The sequence below is a fragment of the Corticium candelabrum genome, chromosome 2 (assembly GCF_963422355.1).
Source record: "Corticium candelabrum chromosome 2, ooCorCand1.1, whole genome shotgun sequence".
NCBI lineage: Eukaryota > Metazoa > Porifera > Homoscleromorpha > Homosclerophorida > Plakinidae > Corticium > Corticium candelabrum.
Window position 1 is genome coordinate 10,000,436 of NC_085086.1, and position 17,384 is coordinate 10,017,819.

Below are 17,384 nucleotides of genomic sequence, written 5' to 3' on the forward strand. Positions count from 1 at the left end.
TCTCACAATACATTAGACTATTGTGTTGGAGGGATGCATATCACAATCTACTAGACTACCATATTAGCCTGTAATAACACCCTGGGCATATAGAAAAGACACTTCTTCCGGGCGTATACTAGGGCATGGGCGTTATTTTGGTATGAATGTTGTTACGGGCGAATCCGGTATTGTATTGATGGGATGCATCTCACAATACATTAGACTATTGTATTGGAGGGATGCATCTCACAATACATTAGACTATTATGTATTGGAGGGATGCATCTCACAATACATTAGACTATTGTATTGGAGGGATGCATCTCACAATACATTAGACTATAGTATTGGAGGGATGCATCTCTCAATACATTAGACTATTGTATTGGAGGGATGCATCTCACAATACATTAGACTATTATGTATTGGAGGGATGCATCTCACAATACATTAGACTTTGTATTAGAGGGATGCACCTTATAATACACTATCATACCCATGATAGTGTATTATACATACATATATACCAATGATTCTATCTGACACAAATCTCCACACAACCATTACAGTATCCACACAATCTACAAACCTTTAAAAGCATCTTTACCACTTCCACATTACTTCGCTTGCAAGCTGAGTGAAGCACAGTCCATCCATTGGGATCTCGCTGTTCCAAATGGCAGCCACTCGTCACCAGCAGAGCCACAATCTCGACATAACCCTGTCTCACTGCCACCCACAACGCAGTCTCCCATTTTGGAGCCTTACACGGCACGTCAATGTAGTGACATGTCACTGTTTTACGTTCATTCTCTTTGTGTTTCGATAGAAGATAATGAACGCACTCAATTCAACCATATTTGGCAGCATAGTAGAGAGGACTTGCAAAGCCATTGTCTAGCAGTGTGATGTCACCGCCACTCTTCACATGGACATAACATCATTGATTAGTTAAAATTACTAAAGCAACGTAGTGTGGTATTCTGGTAGTTAATATCTATGATGGACAGCAGTAATGTTTATCTAATAGTTTTAAGTCTGTTTGTATGTAGCAATGTTTGTCCATGTATCTGTCTGTCTGTGTATCTGTCTATCTGTTGTCTGTCTACAATATGTGTCTGTCTGTCAGTCTGTCTGTCTGTCCATCTGTCTGTCTGTCTGTCTGTCTGTCTGTCTGTCTGTCTGTCTGTCTGTCTATCTGTCTCACACTACATGGTCGGTCAAACCCATTTATTGAAATAAATAAACAAATGGGGAGCAGCTAGCAACCCCTGTCCAACACGGTTAACAATCCCGTGGCTATTGTATTAGAGGAATGCATCTCACAATACACTAGACTATTGTATCGGAGGGATGCATCTCACAATACACCAAACTATTGTATTAGAGGGATGCATCTCACAATACATTAGACTATTGTGTTGGAGGGATGCATATCAAAATATACTAGACTACCATATTCGCCTGTAATAACGCCCTGGGCATATAGAAAAGACACTTTTTCCAGGCGTATACTAGGGCATGGGCGTTATTTTGGTCCTATGCGTATACATGGTTGCAAAATGCTGTCGTTTGGCCAGTCATCATCTAAATACTTGAAGACAGAAATACCACAAATGCTTGCAATTATCCATTTGCAAGATCAAAGGTACTGGTATCCATACAGTACCTAGCATACACGCAGAAACTAAACACTATACACACGTGGTCGTGAAGCCCGTCAAGAGCATCAGGGTCGGTAATTGCAACAAAGGTACGGGTCTAGCAGTAAGCACTTTCACTCAACACTGACACCAACTCATCAAATGCACAAAAACAGAGATGAATGTTCTGCGACCCCATTTTGTTTTGTCTGCACATGTGCGTATCTTGGGCTTATACTTGGGCATGTGCCTAGAGTTGGGCATGTGCCTATAGTTGGGCAGAGGCATTTTTCGGTCTGAAAGTTCTGACCTGTCACCCATGAGCGTATACACGGGCATCGGCGTTAGTTCAGTATGAACGTTATTACGGGCGAATCCGGTATTGTATTGGTGGGATGCAGCTCACAATACATTAAAATTTGTATTGGAGGGATGCATCTCAAAATACATTAGACTATTGCATTGGAGGAACGCATCTCACAATACATTAGACTATTGTATTGGAGGGATGCATCTCACAATACACTAGACTATTGTATTGGAGGGATGCATCTCACAATATACTAGACTATTGTATTGAAGGGATGCATCGTACAATACATTAGACTATTGTATTGGAGGGATGCATCTCACAATACATTAGACTATAGTATTGGAGGGATGCATCTCTCAATATACTAGACTATTGTATTGGAGGGATGCATGTCACAATATACTAGACTATTGTATTGAAGGGATGCATCTCACAATACATTAGACTATTGTATTGGAGGGATGCATCTCACAATACATTAGACTATAGTATTGGAGGGATGCATTTCACAATACATTAGACTATTGTATTGGAGGGATGCATCTCACATTAGACTATAGTATTGGAGGGATGCATCTCTCAATACATTAGACTATTGTATTGGAGGGATGCATCTCACAATACATTAGACTATTATGTATTGGAGGGATGCATCTCAAAATACATTAGACTATTGTATTGGAGGAACGCATCTCACAATACATTAGACTATTGTACCATACCCATGCAGGGGTTTCCCTATAGCGCGGCGCCAAGGCGCTGCGCTGCGCTGTGGTGATGGCGCTATGGTGATGACTGTATCTCAAATGATGGTTGATAACTAGGGAATTCCAAAAGTTACTTGACAGCACAGCACGTAATTTTATCTGCCCAAAATGCAATTATTACGGCAGAGCAGTATCCAATTATCTACAGGGTTACAAGCCTGTTGCGCGTTGACCTGACATTAGTCCCAACTCACCACACCCACAGCTTTTGCCGTCACCTCTGCTCAAGACTATCAATTAATAAGACGAGGTATACGGTAACATAAACCAAGCATTAATTGTCCAACAATCACTCCAGTGCATGGAATCAGTTCTTCTCAACAACTGCAGTCTCTGCACAACATTGTTTCTTGTCCTTGAAGATTACCATCCATAAGCCCTTATACGTGCTCATCTATAATCGTATCCCTTATGTCACTGTAGGCACACTAAGAGTTCATATAATGCTCTCTAGTGTGCTTCTATACTGTTTTCTGCGACACTCCAAGCATAACGGCAATGTCTGGAATGCAAAAGCTCATCTCCAGCAGCTATACCATGGTCGCGTGACATGCGACCAGTTACGTGCGCGTATTGAGGTGACATATATGTATGATGTATTGCACAGCCAGCATGCAATAAGTTACTTCCGGTTATTATTGCACTCTCACTTATATTTGCACATCACGTATAAATAACATATTGTATGATTAGTGCTTTATGGCTTTCGGTGCGAGGTTATAGCCCTCGGCTTTGCTTACAGCAATAACCCTGCTCCTTGTGCGGTAAAAGCTATATAGCACTCTAATCATACCACAACCTACACTTATACAATTCAAAGTACATCTCATGCAAAAAGAACTAAATAATGATGGAATGGATTTCATTAACCAAAGCCATTATGTGAAAGACCATCCCAATAGCATGTACTTGGCTGTTTGCCTACCGTATTACCTCACATTTTACAGCATGCCATTATAGCCGGGGTCAAGAAGACTGCCAATCTGACAACTGTGCAACTAAACCAGCATGCTGTTATAAGACGGGGGTGCTGGTATTGACCGGGGTACGTATAGGATTCCCGGTAGGACTGAGGAAACTATTGCTATCAATGTTATTATTAGCATGGCTGAAGAAGAAATTGCATGTGGCACAGCTGAGGAGGCATCTGAGGACAGCCCACACAGGTCTCACAGACACCGAAGACGAAGATGAAGAAGGAGGCAATGATGAAGAGGAACCTGAATTAGCTGTTTAGACTGATTCTGCTGCTTAATTTTAAGATTATGTTATAACGTACTTGCTGTTTCCAAAAACTATTAGCACTGTACCTGCAGAACTGTGTAAACTCCCTAAGAATAAGAGCAGTCTGCTAAACCTCGCTAGGAAACGACATGCCATAAAATCACTGGCTGATCTAGAGGGGTTCCGGGGGTTCCATGAAACTGCCTAAACTTTTACGTGACGTCATCACGCGGCGATGACCGCGTACCAGCAGTCGGACAGTACGAGTGAGTCGTACGGTATTCCTACTCTTTTTGCAGCCTACTAAACGCAAACATCTGACACAATGCACCAATTCAGCACATGGAAAAACGTGCTGAACGGCTTCACATCGTCAGTTGACAGCTTTGTTTGGCTGCCCTAAAAAGTCATCGCTTGAAAGAAGCTAGTCCTTTCACATTTCAAGTTGACAAGACACTCAAAAAACGTTGCGAAGGCTTCTTTCTGTAAAATCGAGGCATTTCAGGCTTGCAGCCAGGAGAAAAGGTGTGGCAGATGTGGCTCTGTGTGATCTGCGTCCCCATATCTTCCGGGACCTGAAGGCTGAAAGTGCTAGTTGAAATCAAACCTTGGCATTTTGGCCCAGCTCAAACACCACTACTTCCTTGCGATGATAATGTTTCAAAGTAGATATTTTCCATCTCATGAAAATGTATTTGATGATCACAACATCACAATTTCATGAAACCATGTATATATATATACATATATATATATATATATATATATATATATATATATATATATATATATATATATATATATATATATATATATATATATTATGTCTTCGCCGCATGTGTGGAATCCAGTGGACTGACTATATATCCAACACAGAAGTATTATCTCATTGTAACATCAGTGGTATTGAATCTTTTGTTATGAAATGCCAATTTCGCTGGGCTGGTCACATGTCTCGAATGCCTAATGATAGAATTCCCAAACAACTCCTTTTTGGTCAACTGGAACAGGGCCATCGTCATCAAGGTGCTCCTAAATTACGTTATAAAGATTCTATCAAGGCTAATATGAAATCTAGTGGGATTGACTTCCTGCAGTTTGAGAAACTATCCTGTGATAGAACAAACTGGAGATCTCTCTGCCATTCATCACTCCAACAGTTTGAAGAAAATCGTATTAGACATCTTCAAGCTCAACGTCAGAAACGGAAAGAACAAATTGTTTCTACCAACAAGTCATTTGTTTGCCAATCTTGTGGAAAGGAATGCCGTTCAAAAGCAGGTGTTAAATCCCACCAGAAACACAGAGGACACTAAAGAGAGTCATCACTGTTATCAGTGGACATGCCATCATATATATATATATATATATATATATATATATATATATATATATATATATATATATATATATATATATATATATATATATATGTCGATCTATACATGCTTTTTTCGAAAAAAAAAGAAAAAGTGGTAACATTTGCCTATCTAACAAAAGGCAAGTAGGCTTGCAAAATCAATTCAAATTGTCCAGTACTGCAGATTCTTTAATTAACACATACTTCCGTTCTATGCTATAGATGATTAAATGGAGGCGTGGCTGATCCTAACCTTTGTGACGTCACGGAACCCCTATCCGAGAATCCTGTATCCGCCCCTGAAAATGTGAGGTAATATGGTATATATGTCATTATACTACATACAGACCAGTGTATAACATGTATGTTTATTCAGCCATCATGCAGTGTCTCCACTAGAAGCTAACAAGTTAAGTTTAGTCAAGCAGGTTTACAATATTGGCATGTCTCCACTAGTGTTAGACTTGTTTAACATTTAACCTAAACAGCTTTGCCTAAACCTATTTCAGACATAGTTTTAAACATGCTTAGGACTGAGTGACACGTAACGGATAGCAAAAGACACTTTACCTCAAAATTTCCTCTATATAACTCTTACTACCAACGTGCCATCTATAAACTACATATAGTACACAATCACAGAGTGAATAAGAGAGAAATGGAGTTCAAAAAAGCTTGAGCATGAAGTACCATCAATTATGGACGGGTTGAGAAACTGGTTTATGGATCAGCAGAAAAGATGACAAAAGACTACATTTTCTAAAACAGGATATCCATTCAGTGAATGAACTGGTTAGGTATTTTGGACAGCTTCATTACACTGTATACAATAAAATTAATCCTAAATATGAGGGAAACACGAATATATCAATTGGTTCCAGCAGCACTATTACACAAACACACACTACTGTATTACAACAGACACTTGCTACATAACCACCATCAAGACACAGGTTTATAGGAGTGCCAGTATTCCCCAAACCTAACAGTACAATGCAGCAGAAATCTGAGGAAGGCATTGTTACAGCCAGACAAGCACAAATTGCACTCACTGTTGCAATAGTGAATAGGAAAATACAGTTGCTTTTATAAATAATAAACTATAACTGAACCTGACGTATTACCTCTATTAGTTTTGACATAATTGCAGCCATCAATTAAATTTTAGTTGGAAATAGATTCTTGGACTGGAACAAGTCTATCAGAGTTGTAAAGGAGTTATAATATATAAAGATTATAGCAGGATATTAATAATGGAAATTTCCCAAGATAATGATGAGAAAATAGAGAGACCATTCACATGACCATTCACATGATATGATCAACTTTCTTCTTTTGACATCCGCATCTCCTTCCCACACACCAAACACATGCTGGTACACCATTTAAGAGCAAGCCTAGTCAAGTGTCCTATTGTAGGTTAGCATTTAACCTGTGACAAAAGCCCGACAGATTCTTACTGCAATGCTACCTACACAACCACAGCAACTGGGCCGATTAAACTAAACTTCCTGGCAACCTAAGATATAATGCCAGGCAGCAAATGGCAAATGTAAAAATATTAAGTTAAATACAGTGACAGACCTTCATTTTCCATTTCTTGCAACAAGTAGAATAATGCTAGACAACCTTGGTAGACATCTGTCCATAGTCATTTAATTCACTGATAATGAACACTTCTTCCAGTAATGGTACTACCTCTCAGACCGACAGGCAGTCAACTGTACATATCAATACCACTATGCAACACCAGTCTCCATCTTCAACAAAACAACATTCAAAATAGCATTGCAGTTGACATTACTGATGTGATACAGTGCACTGACCTAATGTGGTTGTACCGTCAATGTGCCACAGTCCAGTACAGTTTACGATGAGGTACATCGTAGGCTCTTCCAAGTAATGCCAAAAGTAGAATCACTCCAGTCAAATCGTTTCTCCTTAGCAATTACATTGTCTTAGCAATTAATTCTCCCAGTCGATCTCTCTGCATAACAACACTTACTTGTGCTTGTACTATATGGCTATCCATCATTCTTTGACAACAACTTGGGAATTAACGTTGAATTGTCATATGTACTGCTCATCCACATTTCAAAAACTGATTCCATACCAACAAACTAATTATCGTGAGAAAGCATTTTGCTTCAAGAAGGTGACCCGTCCCTGTGAAATCATCTACCAAAGCCAATCATACAGTCAAGTAATTTGAAATAATTCAAACTGTTGTATAAACAACTAATATTGATTCCATCACTATCTTAGTCTTTTATGTAGATACAGTATACAGTATACTAATGACTGAGACTGTACATGTTGTAGCTGTGCTTGTGTGGCAGGGTACCAGATCAGTCCACAGGACTAGCTAGCTGAATGGTTTCATAAACGCTCATCATCATCCTCCTCGTCATCATCATGATCGCCACCACCACAACCACCACCACCACCACCACCACCACCACCACCACCACCACCACCACCACCACCACCACCACCACAACCACCACAACCACCACAACCACCACCACCATCACCACCAGAACCTCAACCACCACCACCACCACCACCACCACAACCACCACCACCAGCACCACCACCACCACACTAAGAATATTTATGTGTGTTTGTTTAAATATTATGATTAAATATTGCGCCATATAATTGTATTATGGCAATGGAGTGGCCAGTGCATGGGACGGTGGGTTAATTAGTTCATAGCTATAGGCATGCAATTCAAATGCAATAGCAATAGTGTATCTTAGATAGCTATTCTATATATACCAAAAACTTTCACAAGCTAGTTATCTTACTGGTCCTAGTCCAAAAAGATTTAACTAGCATACAGTTACAGGAAATTCCCAACAGCCTTCAATTAATTTAAAGTCCAGGTGAAATCTGCTATGTAGTCTACATGCATACAGTACGCACATAGTATGCTCGTAATCTCAGATTCTGCTACAGCTTGTACCACTCCAGTGTCATTGGTGCCAGTATTAACCATCAACTCTAACCTGGGTAGATGTCACACGCCAACTTTTGTTGCTTAATGTGTTGCTCTCTAAATAAATTTGGCCACCTAATTCTAACTGATTAAGAACTGCCTTTTTCTAATTCCAATTTGTTATGTAATTGTCGTGCTTTCAATTACAACACATGTGTTCACAATATTCAAGAAGAGACTGTTTCATTACTCATAAGAATGAGGTGACTTTCACACCTCATCAAGTAACCAGGTTACAGTATCAGTGGTTCTCTGTTAAGTAACAACTTTGTCTTAACATGATGCTACAAACAGTGTACAAGGGCTACAAAATATAACCAGTCTCTGATTATTGCAGTATTGAAAAACCTTACAAACGATGCCAAGTAACTACCTCTTTAGATTCTTTCTAGCAGAATCTGTTCTGCAGGTACGGAAGTGACGTAGTTAATCACTGTCACTATTGGTTATATTGTCATTGATCCTATCAGACCTCATATCTTTGTTGTCATCTGGCAGCTCAGGAAACTGTCATAATGACAACCAGTGTGTGCTATTTCAAAATGACCATTGGTGTACAACAGTGACCACTGTAGCAGTTGTGATATGTCCGGAACTTGACGACTGTAGGATGGCTTGAAACGTAGCCACCTGATTTGTCTAGTTGTGGGAACGGGAGAGCACACACACACAGGCATATGGCAGCTGTCACTCGCTGCCTGAATTTCAACATGTTTTACCCACACTCCTAGTTGAGGAATGGATTTCACTCAAAGTTAAACTGCTTATTATGCACCTGTGTATACATGTTGCCGCAAATACTGCATTTACTAATCTTAATCTTACCAAAATCTATTGGCGGTATAAACCACAGCATATTCCGTGCTGTGACACATTTTAGTATCATTCTACATCCACATATCTTGATTACTGAGATACTAAGTTGAGACTCTTCTTTGCGGCCACAGTCACTTGAGAGTACTAGCCACATAATCAAATCATGCATCTTGGCTGCTAATGACAAGCTGGGCCTTCTAGTATGGCTGGTACTTCACACATAAATTTCATCTCACGTTGACCACTTCACTAGACAATTATTGTGACTGCACAAAAATGGAGAATGTCTCTCTAGAATGGTGAGTTGTATAGAATCATAACTTCAATAAAGCAGATTCAAAAATTGCAGGATATTATTAAGTATGAGAATAAACAAGTCAATTGTCTGACCGACTTGGCTAAAATTTGGCAAGAAGTACTATATTATTTTAAATAATTCAAAAATCAGGCAAAATTCTTATCAGGGAAGGTCTGCCGTATTAGAAGAATATTCGAATGGTTCGTTTTCGTTTGTACATCAGCAGCCTGGTTAGTATTGAGCTAGCTTCTTGGTAATAACAGTCAGTCCTGCAATTATACAAAACGTCTAAAAATATTTTATAAACAAATTTTTAAAGGTGGAAAATAATATTGTAATTGTCCAGCAACTCTTTTTCTGCAATATTGGTGGGTGTGTTGGTTATAGTAATGGCACATCGTATCTGTTAATGACAGAACGCCCTTCGAGTCAAGGGAGGAGCTTAACACTGCTTGATCACTTCAACAGACAATCGAAACGCAGGAAGAAGCACTATGCATCTCTTTGGGGGCTCGTATTTTATCTTTGGAGTCTGCCTAACTGTATTAGTCACATTGACGTCGGCTGCAAAGTAAAGTTTAGGAAATGTGCTTCTCTATAGCATTTCATTGTTATCGTCTCTGCTAGATTCTGTGGAAAGCCACCTGCAGCGCCAAAACCAGGAGGGAAACTGAAAGTCTCGCCTTCTTCTCGTAGCAATAAACGCATCAAAGACGGCACATCGGTAAAGTACAGTTGCAAATCAAACTACGAATTGAGAGGAACAAAACGGAGAATATGTACGAATGGTAAATGGATTCCCTCAGAAAAGAAAAAGACTAAATGTATTCTCATCGGCTGCGGCCACTTGCCTCTCACTAATGCAATAGCCTCGACATCTCGTCCGGGTCCTGTTTATCCATTTGGTACAAAAGCAACCTACAGTTGCAAAAAGGATTATAACTTCACCGGATCTCACATACTTCGCTGTCTAGAGACAGGAAAGTGGTCTCCGCTTGACAATATTCCTCGCTGCATAGATTTGTACCCTTGCGGACCTCCTCCTCCTGCACCTCAACCAGGCGGTACATCGTGTGTGACGAGCGACAGCAGGCTTAAATTTCCGGTAGGTTTTCGCGTCAATTACACGTGCCCGACAGGATTTGGCCTAGATGGAGTGCCATATCGAATCTGCCCAAAAGACGGATTTTGGTACCCAAGCGCAAGGAAGCACACATGCATTAGTAAGCTTTGTAATACTTATGACTATCAGATTTGTTGCAGCGCTTTTTGTTTATTTCGTAGAAGGTTTAGTTACTTGTCCTGATCCAGGCATTCCAGACAATGGTTATATTATAGTCACTTCCTTTGCAGTAAACCATATGGCATCATTTGGGTGCAATACTGGATACGAAAGAAAAGGATCTGTTTGGAGAATGTGCACAAAATCAAATGCAAAGAACCCTTTCTGGGATGGACAACAGACTGAATGTATAGGTAACAAGAAAATGAAACGTGCAAGAAAGAGTTTTATCTAACTTGTGCTTGGATTGATATCTAGAAATTTTCGAGAACCCGGACGTGCTTGCTGCTCGGTTTCGAGAGTCATTTATCGATAGGACAATAGCGTGTGTTAGATCTAATCAAACGACTATAGTTCCCAGCTCGACGATAGAACCAAATCTAGCTGACACTCCTCGATCAGCATGCCAGGGTAAAACGGTAGTCTTAGGGGAGGGATGCGTAGATCTTATATTCGCTGTTGACACCTCACTCAGTGTTTCGGTAAAGGGTTTCAATAAAAGCATCGATTTTGTGGCTATAATTCTTCGACTTTTTTATCTAAGTCTTGGGACGGAAAGAGTATACTTTATAACTTATGACGTAGAAGTTAAAGTATATATTAGGTTTAGTAATACTATCACAACAGCAGAGGCATTGGAAATAGTAAAGAACGCAATTTTCACTGGCGGATCAACTTTCGTAAATGTTGCATTTGATTATATTGTGGACGTCATACTATCAGAAGCGAGGAATGACTGCAAGATAGCTTTGTTTCTCTTGTCAGACGGGCAGAATAATTGGGGAGGTAATCCGGAAACAAAAGCCACAGAACTAAAAACAACTTCTAATGTAGAAATCTACACAATTGCTATTGGAGAATCCCAAAAAGGATGGGACTCACTAAAACGAATAGCGTCAGGGCATGATAACTTTTACGCTGTAAGAGAACCTGGAGACATAGAGAAGTTTGCTAGAAAAGCTGTTGAAGTACCCCTAGGTAAGCATAATTGTAAAAGACGGTTACAGTGATCAGCATGTTTGCACTGTGTTCTTTCAGAGTATGGAAAACAGTGTGGTAGAACGGCAGTCAAGGAGAAGAAATGCAGGGACCAACTAGACGATCATTGCAGAAGTAGTTTAGGAGCATGGCCGTGGATGGTGGGAATTTACGCTTTGGGTAAAGGCAAGAACAAAAAGGAAACTATGATTTGTGGAGGTGCACTCATAGGCAACTGTCACGTGCTTACAGCGGCACATTGCCTTAAGCCCGACAATAACACTGCATACAAGAAAGACGACGTGCTGGTTGTTGTTGGTAACACTGATCGATTGGTAGACGAAAAGACCGAGGATACACATAAAGTTGACGAAATTTTGATTCATCCTTCATACAGTCCTATCACGTTGGATTACGATATTGCAATACTCAAACTAAGTTGCAACGTTAGCTACAACCATTACGTAAGAAAAGTTTGTATGCCTGACTGTAACAAGACAACAGATCTGTACAAAACAGGCAAAAAGTGCACAGCAGCCGGATGGGGAGCCACTGACTACCAGGAAGGAGAAGCTTTCCATTTGTCGACGCATCTGCACCACATTGAACTACCAGTTGCAGATAAGGAGGCGTGCAAAGAACTTTCTGAATATCCAATTACACCCAGGATGTTTTGCGCTGGCGATGCATCAGGGGAGAAGGGCGTTTGCAAAGGTGACAGTGGAGGCCCTTTGTTTTGTAAAACAGAAAGTGAACTCGGATGGGTGTTGACTGGAGTTGTCAGCTGGGGAGAAGGATGCAAGCGAGCTCGAAAGTATGATATCTTTACCAATGTCTGCAATAACGAAATCAACTCTTGGATAGATGAGAAAATAGAAAAGCACTCGTGCAGATTTTGCGTCGATGAGTCCGACTGCAGTTGCCAGGACAGACCATCAATTAATGTGGTCTAATCCAATCAACTTCCCATGGAGTATTTCTCAAAGAACGGGTATTAGTTTAGGCATAAGAACTAAAGACAGTGATTGACACAGTCGTAGTTAGTTCACTGTTTTGTGCTACTGACGTGTTGCATTATATATAATGCTTCATTGGTTGCATGCATGTTCGCAACAATCACAAATTGCTGTTGTTGAAAATAGAGTGTTAGCTGTAGGCCTCAAGTTTGCACTGCAATTAATTGCTTTAACATCATAATGCTGCATCTGTCGCCAGTGTAACACCACATGCTTAATACCCTTAATTGCCTCCACAAAATCGCACAAAAAATCAGTTGGCTTTCTCAAAGATAGCAGATGTTTCAACTTGTAACAAATAGAACATTCCCACAGAAAGGACATAAACTATTTCCAAACTTAATAAAAGCAGAGAATTTACAACAATGTACGGTAAGTTGCGTGTACACACACACACACACACACACACACACACACACACACACACACACACACACACACACACACACACACACACACACACACACACACACACACACACACACACACACACACACACACACACACACACACACACCACACCACACCACACCACACCACACACCACACACACCACACACACGCACGCACGCACGCACGCATGCACGCACTCAGGCAGGCAGGCAGGCACGCACGCACGCACACACACACACACACACACACACACACATGCAAAAAAGAGCATTTTAGTTTATTAGCTCAATTCATGTACATTAAACCGTAATACATGAAATACAAGTGGCAAATAGCAAAAAGTATGCAAATAAATTTTTACTTCATATAAACCGTAAACTCTTTATTTCAGTTATTGTCTTGCTTGTAATTTGATGCCCTCAGCAATCAGAAAATAACAGTTACGTATAAAACTCACGTGATTTTTTTACAAATTTTCAGCTTTCTTTTTAGACATGCTGCTGCAGGCAGAGATAAATTTGCAGAATCAGATATATAGAACTCTCATCTAAACCTGCACAATACCAGGTAAAACAAAACAAAAAGACAATTAAGAAGGCATTGGTTTTTGTAGAATTCCAACTTTGACCATCCATTGTATGATGAATTAAGTCAGAATTGCTTTGCTATGGCAAAAATACTGTATGAACGTACTCATCTGAACCTTGAGAAAAAATCTAATAGTGGTATACCCCAGCGTATCAGCGCTTTAAAAAGATGTATTTTGTATCATATGTCCTCCACATATCTCGATTTCTGAGTTACAACGTTGAGACTCCTCATATGCCGCCATGCGGTCACAATACTAGCCACGGAATTCAAAGCCACATCTTAGCTGGCAATGACAAGCTGACCCTTGCTGTATGGGTGGTACCTAACACATTAACTTCACTTTGATCACTTCACTATACATTTGTGACTGCACAGGAAAGCGGCATGGGTCTACGTAGACTACAATACAGTACAATAGTCGATGACGGTAGCTACAATACCAATCGACGTGCAACAGAGATGGCAGCAGTCGTGGCAGAAATGACCGCCTTACAAGAGGTTGACAAACAGTATATCTGCAGTCCTGGATATCTGCGAAGACGTGTTGAAATGCTTCTCTGCCAACTTGTGCACAGAGTTGGAGCCGATGCTAAGGTGGTAAACCTATAGCGTCTCTAGATGTTCACTGTCTAGACTGAGTTTCTGAATACGACTCTGCTCGCTACAGTACTAGACTATACCTCCTGCATGCTCTTTCATGCATGCTAATTAACCGACAGTGTGGAGGCACATTTGAACCCTTTGTCTAGTAGATAAGCATACGGGCAATTCAACGTTCGTTTTAGCTCAAAGGAGGATGGATGATCATCTACATTGTAACAACTACAAGGAATTGCATGCTATAGCTAGATTAGGTAGATGGTTGATGTATTTTGAATTGCTGTTCTAGCGTGTTTCTATTTTGTTACTACCTAGCTATTTTGGGATGTATTATCAAATGTTGCAAGTTGTCAGGCAATTTCTTGGGGCAGAAAAGAACCCACAGAATCTTGTAGTACTCCACCAATATTCAGCTGGAGTGCGTTGGACTCTGCTTGTGTGACCATTGAAATAAGATAGCTATAGATACACCCTAGCTAGATATAGATATATGGCATGTAAATTTTCAATGTTGTATGAAAGTTTTGATTCAATAGCGGATGAGCTAGTTGATGGACATACAGCATACTAGCTAGACTAGATATATATATAAAATTTGAAACATCAAATCGATAATATCAATTATGAAAACTTTAAAAGATTATGTACAATCATGCCCCAGTCAAGTTGAACACTTGCATAATTGGTAAACAATGTGTAAATATTAATCAGTAGATGCCACATAATTTATACGGTACTACAAGAATTTACAAAAAAATAACATTCAATTGCTATAGAACTTCATAATTCTTAAACAACTCATACCATCAACACAAAAAATTAGAATAGGATTTATGTCTATCAAACTTCAACTGTAGACAGCACATGGAGACATTGCAATTCACTGCTGGGTCACTGCCAAAGTTAAGTACAAATAACCGTATTATATGAAAATATTAATATCAATTATTCAAATTTTATCAAAACATTAATTAACATAAACAGTAGAAGTTGACTTGAGCTGTTTTAGTTCGTAAACTGCATATTTGAGGACGCAGTGATCAGATATGTCAATATTGATTGGCAGATTTCAAATAATCGGATTTCTAGGATTACAAGAAGATAAAATTCAATTGCTACCAAACCTTTTGTTTGGTTTAAACGACGAATACCATCAACAGAAATATAATTAGAATAGGATGTGTGTCTGTCAAACTTCAACTTTATACAGCACATGGAGACATTATTCACTGCTGGGTCTCTGCCAAAGTTGAGTACAAATAACTGTATTATATGAAAATATTAATATCAATTATTCAAATTTTATCAAAACATTGACATAGACAGTAGAAGTTGACTTGATCAGTTTTAGTTCCTAAACTGCATATTTGAGGACGTAGTGATCAGATATGTCAATACTGATTGGCAAATTTCAAATAATCAAAGCTCTAGAATTACAAGAAGATAACGTTCAATTGCTACCAAACATAGGCCTGTTGTTTGCTTTAACTCAACTCTCTCTATGTTATTCTGGTGCACACATGTCAGATAGTAAACAAATTACAAAGACAAGTTTGAAATGGCAGTGCTGTACATGCATACATGAATGTTGAACAACGCAGAGCTTACTTATAGCTGTAGTGACACTTGTGAACAAATGTTAACTTACTTTATTGTATATACAAAAAGCTCTATTGTTCTTGATGATCTACTTCATAATTATAATACATTCAACTAATTATAATACAGTCATATAATGTGACCAACTACAACTCATGCAGATTCAACCAAAACATACTACAGCACAATTCCATAAAGTTTGACACCATCCCTGTCAACTTCCACAAGCCTGCTACATGAGGACCACTTCTGGAGTATGGCAAACTATGGTAAACCACTGCTCTTGTAAAGGTTGCAGTTTTCTCAGCGTTTATGAGAGTTAGTCTCAATAAAGCAGATCTTTCCAGATTTGTAGTGAAATTCTGGGAACCTGTTCATAGGCCACAGAGTCTATGACTAGGAAGTGTTATTTCTGGCAAAACAGACGATCAGTCCATCAGTAAACTGTTACAAACTATATTCGTTATTGAAGATCATTCAGCTACCTTAGGTGCACTGTTCTTTTGAACCAAAGAGAAACTGCATAATCATCGACTACTCTAGTTGCTGTCGAAAGACACGGGGCAAGTTGCTGTCAAACTACAAATTTGTTTATCATCTGCAACAGAACAATCATATTGTAGATGATCAACGCACAGCAAACTTAGAAATGCACATGCGCAATGTGTGTGTGTGTGTGTGTGTGTGTGCATGTGTCCTCAAAAAGGGGTACGTTGGTCAGCCACCTCCAAATGGTGTATCCCAGTAACGTGTAACAAGTGTTCATGGCCAGGAGCTGACCTAGTGATTGCAAACCGTGTGGCAGTTGGTAGGGTCCCAATCCCTACTTGGTCTTGCAAAGCAAGTTTGTAGCAAGTTTGCACGAGTGAGAATACCAGAAGAAGAACAAGCAATGATGGCTTGAATGTCTGATGTTTTAATGTCCCATCGGTTATGCTGACTAGGGCATGTTGCCCAAATGGACTCCACTCGTTCTCCTAAACAAATTCTATTTGGAGAACTACCCTCTGAAAGGACATGCTATGGTGCTAAAAAGAGATGGAGAGATGCAGTGTCAAATGACTGGAAAAACATGGATGTGTTCGAGGCAAATTGGTCCACCCTCGCTCAAGGTAGAACAAAGTGGAAGGTTCTGGTCAAAGATTGTCTGCCAACTATAGCAATAACAAATCTACAAACTCAACAGCATACTGCTCTAAATGCTAACCAAAAAGAAACAATCGATAGATGCGTGTGTGGGAGATCTTTCCGCAGGGAGACCGAACACGACATTCTCGTATCTGTTCAGCTACAACACAGTGATAGTAACTTATTACCTTGTTATCTGGTTTTTGCCCCTGCAGGGACACTGTTATTATTAATTTTGAACGACCCCTAACCCTAATCCATAACTTTAAGACAACAGAAATCACTGGTTATATGGTACCACCAACAAGTGCATACACTTTGCACCACTAAGTACTTTGCTCACAGCCTTAGCCGAGACACCAACAAGGTGGATGAAGTTAGGATGGCTATCAT

At 39.7% G+C, this 17,384-nt stretch overlaps 3 protein-coding genes across 4 annotated transcripts in view; 2 read left to right on the forward strand and 1 right to left on the reverse strand.

Annotated features, from left to right (window-relative positions):
* LOC134198576 (serine/threonine-protein phosphatase 6 regulatory ankyrin repeat subunit A-like) overlaps window positions 1–7,463 on the reverse strand; it is an 11,998-nt gene extending 4,535 nt beyond the window's left edge. The window contains exons 1-4 of one of the 2 annotated variants that reach the window (XR_009972863.1): window positions 7,295–7,463; window positions 7,116–7,229; window positions 6,874–7,049; window positions 572–904 (exon numbers count right to left, since the gene is read on the reverse strand). Coding sequence is in view for 1 of the 2 variants with exons in the window: in XM_062667992.1 (XP_062523976.1) it covers window positions 572–583 (12 nt within the window). In the remaining variant the exon portion in view is untranslated. Of the gene's footprint in view, window positions 1–571; window positions 1,093–6,873; window positions 7,050–7,115; window positions 7,230–7,294 lie in introns of those variants that run through there. The other variant, XM_062667992.1, reaches the window with a different exon arrangement.
* Window positions 7,464–9,767: 2,304 nt separating this feature from the next.
* On the forward strand, window positions 9,768–12,844 carry LOC134176192 (complement factor B-like). The gene is made up of 5 exons (XM_062642877.1): window positions 9,768–9,975; window positions 10,032–10,627; window positions 10,689–10,880; window positions 10,945–11,664; window positions 11,725–12,844. Exons 1-5 carry the CDS (start codon window positions 9,899–9,901, stop codon window positions 12,615–12,617), a joined length of 2,478 nt encoding a protein of 825 aa, XP_062498861.1. The 5' UTR covers window positions 9,768–9,898; the 3' UTR covers window positions 12,618–12,844.
* A 3,966-nt stretch (window positions 12,845–16,810) lies between these two features.
* Window positions 16,811–17,384, forward strand: part of LOC134176524 (collagen alpha-1(IV) chain-like) — a 21,509-nt gene continuing 20,935 nt past the window's right edge. The window contains exon 1 of the mRNA XM_062643191.1: window positions 16,811–16,975. Coding sequence (XP_062499175.1) covers window positions 16,811–16,975 — 165 coding nt within the window. The remainder of the gene's footprint in view (window positions 16,976–17,384) is intronic.

What these genes read in the sequence shown, in the direction of transcription:
- LOC134176192 (XM_062642877.1), top strand. Translation starts at nt 9,899, where the DNA reads ATGCATCTCTTTGGGGGCTCGTATTTTATCTTTGGAGTCTGCCTAACT. An exon ending in ACATTGACGTCGGCTGCAAA is followed by an intron (nt 9,976 to 10,031) that starts GTAAAGTTTAGG and finishes CGTCTCTGCTAG; the next exon opens with ATTCTGTGGAAAGCCACCTG. An exon ending in ACAACAGACTGAATGTATAG is followed by an intron (nt 10,881 to 10,944) that starts GTAACAAGAAAA and finishes ATTGATATCTAG; the next exon opens with AAATTTTCGAGAACCCGGAC.